The following is a 6,335-nucleotide window of genomic DNA, read 5'->3' as shown; positions in this document are numbered from 1 at the left end:
TCTGGATCTTGGGCAGGCAGGCACCCGCCCAAAGCCACTGGGTCCGGGACTCCAACCGCTGTCGACTACATGGGAGTCCAGCGATATAGCCATTACGCTAACTGCTGGTCCCCAGATTGCAGTTTTTAAACAGGATTCCTTTCTGTCTCTCTCCTTTTCCATCTGATCCCTTGCTCATTTTTTCACCTGTTCCTTCTTTTCCTCCCACCTTCCCACTTCATGACTCAAATGTCTCCTTGCTTTCTCTTTCGCCATTTTCCCATTTTCCTTTTTTCTTTTCGCGCTCTGTTTTCCTTCCCTGTTGTTTTCTCTTCTCTTCTCTCCTGTTCCCGCCCCCACCACCCCAGCCCGCCTCCTTCATCGCGGCCCACTTCCCTGTTCCCTGCTGGGTGTGAGCGCTCTAGCCAGGCAGACCACGGGGAGCAGTCGGCACAAACGCCCCTGCGTGCGCGCTCTCCACGAATGGCGTGCTCCCTGCTTCCCCCTGGCTAACATTTGCGTTGCAGAGGGAGATACCGCTGATTGGCTGACCGAGCTGGTGGCTAGGTGGCGTGGGATGCGGCGCAGCCTGCTGGTCACTGTCGGAGAGGTCTTCTCTAGCTCGTTTGTGTGAATGGGCTATGAACAGTGGGTCAGGAAAAGGAAGGGCTTTGCTGTCTGTCCTTAGAGCGTCAGCACCCTAAGGACGAAGTTCTGGCTGCTGTTTCTAGGCGGATGGCCGCGTTTCCTATGGCGGCGCCCACGTCCTTACCCATCCTAAGCACAGCAGCCAGATGTGACTTGGGCATGGACCCACTTCAGTGCTGCCTAATTCTAGGCCGCTGTTGCCCCCCCCACCCCAGGGCCAGGTCCCCACTTTTTCTGGGGCTCTTTCCTTGTTACTATATTCCCCCAATTCCAGCCACCACCTTCTTGGCCTTTCCTTCTGCAGGTGGCTTCTACATGCTGCTGGACCCCAAGAATGCAAAGCCAGGGCAGAAATCTGCCCTCCTGAGCCCCCTGAGCCAGTCCCGCGGCTGTCTGACCCTTTCTTTCCACTACATTCTTCGGGGCCAGTCTCCTGGTGCAGCCCTCAACGTCTACGCTTCTGTCTTTGGTTAGAGTGGAGAATTAATGGGATTTTTACTGACTTGGACTTGTTCCCAGGATTGCGGTGATGGGGAAATATGAAGCATCCCTTAGGGTTTAGGGAAATCTGAGATTTGTCTAAGATTATTCCATGAATGAAAATGGGGGCTGGGAGGGCACTGGATTCTGGAAAAACAGGTGCCAGGAGAGGGAGGGAAAGATGTGCTTGCATTTGCAAGGGTATTCCCCCAAGAATTCCCTTGCTACTCATATTTCTTAATGTAGTCTTTTTAAAAATATTTATTTATATTTTTATTTATTTATTTATTTATTTTAATTTGACCAGAGAAAGACTAAGAGAGAGAGCGGGAAAGTGAGAAAGCAAGCCATCAGGTCTGAGACTCGAACCGTTGTTAGCCATGTGGGAGTGAGTGTCCAGCACCTTAACCACTATACCACCTGCTGGCCCCCATCCTTCTTAATGTACTCTTGAAGTCATTTCCTAGTCCCCTTAAGCTCACTTCTCTTTCTGGTTCCTTCTTCCCTTGTAGGAAGCATCCGGAAACACATTCTCTTCTCAGGACAACCTGCCCCCAACTGGAAGCCTGTTTCTGTCAATTTCACAGCACAGGGACAGATACAGGTATAGAGGAGCAGGGGTCAGGTCCTTGCACATGGTAGGCACTTCTGATGTTGAAATGAATTGAGGGTCTAGGCACTGGAGTGGGGGGTTGGGGACTTGGTCCCTGAATGGAGTTTGGACTGTGTGCTCACTCCCAGCCCACTCTCTCTCTCTCTCTCTGCAGTTCACCGTGGAGGGTGTGTTTGGCAAGGTCCCCGAACCAGCTGTGGCAGTGGATGCGATCAGTATTGCTCCCTGTGGGGGTGAGCCATGGCTCAAGGAGGCCTGGATCTCAGAATCGGGGGTGGGGTGGTAGAGAATGGCAAGAATGACCTAAGTTTTCAAACCTCCCATTTGGATCCCCCAGAGAGCTTTCCTCAGTGCAACTTTGAAGATGATGCTCAACCTTTCTGTGACTGGCTCCAGACATCCGAGGGTGGAGGACGCTGGACCCGGGGAAGTAAAAACATACCCATCCATGCTAAAGGCCCCTCAGGAGAGTCCCCTGATGGAGGTGAGGAGACTGAGGGCCCCTGAGGCCAGTGAATCACTGAATCTGCTCCCAACTAGGGGCTGGCCAGTGTGACTCATGGGAAAAGTTGTTAAAAGTGGTGAAGATCAGTCAGCAGGTGTTTATTGAGAAACTAGCCTGGACCAGAGCTATAGAGATGACGGAGTAGAGTCAGATGAGGATTCTGGTGACTGTAGGATCACTGAGACCCCCAGAAAATCAGACATTCTCACTTCCTTGAGTCCAAGTCTTCAAAATCCATTATTTCTTTTTCTGTCAAGACATAGATGGGTAGAGCCAATAACGGAATCTGGGATGATGGTCTCACTTGCCCTGTCTTTCTGGCCCTGCCGTATTCAATTAGAAGTCCAAAATGAGCAGGAAAAAAATTGCTGTGATGTGAGGAGTTTGGGTGCTTTCTCAGATCTCCACCTGGAAAGCCAAGCTTTGCTAAAGCTGCCGGAGATTCATCCTGTGCAGCCTTCTCATCTCGCTGGTTCCCTTCTTTTGCCCAGAGGGTCACTATATCTACCTCGAGGCTGACAAGTTCTCCCAGCCAGGGCAGTCTGTCAAGTTGGTGAGCAGGCCCTTCTGTGCCCCGGGTGACATCTGTGTGGAGTTTTCTTACCACATGTATGGCCTCGGAGAGGGTACTACGCTCAACCTCCTGCTGGGGAGTCCTGCGGGTAGTTCTCCGATTTCTCTTTGGAACTGCGTTGGGTCCCAGAGCCCTGACTGGCTGAACAGGACCATCACCATCCCTTCAGGACATCAACAGCCCATGCAGGTGAGAGAGAGAGAGCAGGCCCTGCATGTATCTGTGTGGGGTCTGGTGAGGGGAATGTAATGCTTGGGATCTAAGAAAACAGGATTGAGATGAGAGAAAGCTGGAAAGGGAGTGGAGAAGAGGTGAACTCAAGCCTTACAGAGGATAAAGGGATGGGAGTGGAGTTGAACTGGGGAGGCTAAACAAAGCGACATTTTGGCAGAGGACAGGCTCCATTCCCAGTAGACTTGCTGAGATGCCAGGGATTCATTTTCATTTCTCTCTTCCTTCTCTCCCCTCGTTGCCTTCAGCTGATTTTTGAGGCCATCAGGGGTAGCAACAGTGCCTTCGTTGTTGCTGTGGGTTTCATCTTGATCAATCAAGGGCCCTGTAGAGGTAAGATGAAGCCCAGGGCCCGAGGAGAGGGGCCCTGCCCAGGATGACCATCTCTTGGGCTTCCCTATATGAACTGCAATTCCTCTCTTGTGCCTGAGTTGTCACACAGCTGACTTTGTTTTCTATATTCTGTCCACCTCTACCTCCTTTACATCATCCGGGTGCTTGCTTAGGTGAATGTGTCTTTTTTTTTTTTTGTAATTCGCCAGAGGGCACATGGGCTTACTGTTGCCACAAAAAAACTTACCATTGCCACAGAAAAACCCACTACCCCCACTTGGAAAGAGAAGACACCTCCCAGTTGGATGTATTCATACCACAATTCCTTTTCTATTTCACCATCTGTTCAGGATTTTGGGCATGTATGCATAGTGCCTGGCATGTTTTTCAAGCAGCTAGGCCTGGGATTTGAACCTCTGAGATCCAGCTTCCTTAACCACTAAGCTACAGGAGTGGCCCAAGTGAATGTATCTTTGATACCATAGATTTCTGTGGCTGAATCCAGACTCTTACCTAGTGATCTTGAATGAAGGGCCATATCATATTCATTGTGTGTGTCCTATACCAGGTACAGTATCTGGCATATATTAGAAGTGTTTGTTGAGGGGACCAGCAGGTGACGTGGTTAAGGGTGCTGGACACTCCCACATAGCTGACCACGGTTCAAGTCCCAGACCTGGTGGCTTGCTTTCTCGCTTTCCTTCTCTCTCTCTCTCTTTGTGTCTCTCTCTGGTCAAATTAAAATGAATGAATGAATCAATAAACAAAATTTAAAAATAATTAAAAAAAAAGACATGTTCGTTGAATGTTTTTTAAATGAGTGAAAGTTGGGGGCCAGGAGTAGAAGTGTAAATAAGTTACCCCTGGGGCCAGCAGGTGGCATGGTGGTTAAAGGCACTGGACTCTCACCATGGGCAACCGCGGTTCAAGTCCCGGACCTGGTGGCTTGCTTTCTCACTTTCCTTCTTTCTTTCTCTGCCTCTCTCTGCTCAAACTGGAAAATAATAATAATAATAAAGTTAAATAATTCTTTAAAAATAATAATAAGTTATTCCTTTGAGCCTACCCAGTCTAATTAGATATGAGCGAAGGGAGTGGTGGTATGATTTTGACTAAAATCTAGAGGTTATTTTTTTTCCTTTGCAGGACCTGTGCCAGAAATGCTTACTACAAAATCTCCAGTCTCTTCCACTGGCCTTTCTGAAACCACTGTCCTCACAGAAAAACCTATGGCCACCACAGAAAGCCCCACATTCTCTACAGAACAATCTACATTTCCCACAGAAAAACCTACAGTGCCCAGGAAAAAAGTCACTGTTCCCACAGAAAAACCTACAGTGCCCACTGAGAAGCCCACTGTCCCCACCAAAAAACCCACCCCGCCCACCCTAAAGCCCACTGTCCCCACCGAAAAACCCACCACACCCACCCTAAAGCCAACTGTCCCCGCCAAAAAACCCACCACGCCCACCCTAAAGTCCATTGTCCCCACAGAAAAACCCACCACCCCCACCCCAAAGCCCACTGTCCCCACAGAAAAACCCACCACCCCCACCTCAAAGCCCACTCTCCCCACAGAAAAACCCACCACTTCCACCCCAAAACCCACTGTCCCTACAGAAAAACCCACCACGCCCATCCCAAAACCCACTGTCCCTACAGAAAAACCCACAACACCCACCCCAAAACAGAAAAACCCACCACCCCCACCCCAAAGCCCACTGTCCCCACAGAAAAACCCACCACCCCCACCTCAAAGCCCACTCTCCCCACAGAAAAACCCACCACTTCCACCCCAAAACCCACTGTCCCTACAGAAAAACCCACCATGCCCATCGCAAAACCCACTGTTCCTACAGAAAAACCCACCACTTCCACCCCAAAACCCACTGTCCCTACAGAAAAACCCACCATGCCCATCGCAAAACCCACTGTTCCTACAGAAAAACCCACCACTTCCACCCCAAAACCCACTGTCCCTACAGAAAAACCCACCACCCCAACTCAAAAGCCCACAACTCCTCCAACAACACGCCCTATCCCAACACTTACACCCATCAGGCCAACTGTCTTGGTGACGCCTCCACGAGCTTCAAATACCACCATGACCACTGTAATCACAAGCACCAAGACAACCCCTAGACCTTATACAGGTATGAGGTGGGTGAAATGTGGACCAAAGAGCTGAGAGTCAGAGCCAGTGACTAGGAAAGAGAGTCAGGGAAAGAAGAACTGCAGTCTTAGAGAAGAAATGAACTAGTTCATAGAGACTTTATAGGAAAAGACTGGGACGGCTCAGAGCAAGAGGGACTATAGGGCCAGAGTGGGTGGGGGTGGTGGTGTTGGGAACCAACCACTGGGCTTTTTTTCTTAATCATATACCATAAAATTCACCCTGCTCCCTTCTTTTTAGGTTTTTACAATAGAGTGGGTGCACTGGCCAGAGAGAGACAGTGAGAGGGAAAGTGAGAAATCATTCCCCTGGGGGATGGCCACACCATAATCCCATTATCCTTCCAGGATTTTGGGCACGCACACACACATAAGTGCCTAGCATGATTTTCAAGCCGCCGGGTCTGGGACATGAACTGCAGTTGACCATGTGCGAGTCCATGCCTTAACTACCACACCACCTGCTGGTCTCCAGATTTTAGTATACTTTTTATAGGTTGTACAATCATTATCACTTTCTCAGACATTTTTATCACCCCAAAAAGAAACCCCATACCCATTAAGAATCATTTCCCCTTCCCCTAGCCCTGAATCTCCTCTCTATATCCACAAATTTCCCTGTTTGGGATATTTCATACAAATGGAATCATATACTATGTGGGCCTTTGTATCTGGCTTCTTTCACTGAACGTGTTTTTTGAGGTTTGTTCATATTGTAGCATGCATTGAAGGAATTTCTTTTGTTTTTATGGCTGAATAATATGGGCCTACTTTTTTTTTTTTTTAAATCTAATTGCCAT

At 49.1% G+C, this 6,335-nt stretch overlaps 1 protein-coding gene across 1 annotated transcript in view; it reads left to right on the top strand.

The window, feature by feature from the left end:
* The window catches only part of ZAN (zonadhesin), a 57,363-nt gene that overhangs the window by 6,239 nt on the left and 44,789 nt on the right, over window positions 1-6,335 (top strand). Inside the window, 8 exon segments of the mRNA XM_027774660.1 lie at window positions 932-1,096; window positions 1,620-1,711; window positions 1,875-1,953; window positions 2,058-2,204; window positions 2,717-2,988; window positions 3,279-3,363; window positions 4,510-5,048; window positions 5,051-5,516. Coding sequence (XP_027630461.1) covers window positions 932-1,096; window positions 1,620-1,711; window positions 1,875-1,953; window positions 2,058-2,204; window positions 2,717-2,988; window positions 3,279-3,363; window positions 4,510-5,048; window positions 5,051-5,516 — 1,845 coding nt within the window.

This window comes from Tupaia chinensis, unplaced genomic scaffold (genome assembly GCF_000334495.1).
Source record: "Tupaia chinensis unplaced genomic scaffold, TupChi_1.0 Scaffold000465_1, whole genome shotgun sequence".
NCBI lineage: Eukaryota > Metazoa > Chordata > Mammalia > Scandentia > Tupaiidae > Tupaia > Tupaia belangeri.
The sequence above is the reverse complement of the archived record's forward strand: the minus strand, read 5'-3'. Positions and strand labels throughout refer to the sequence as shown.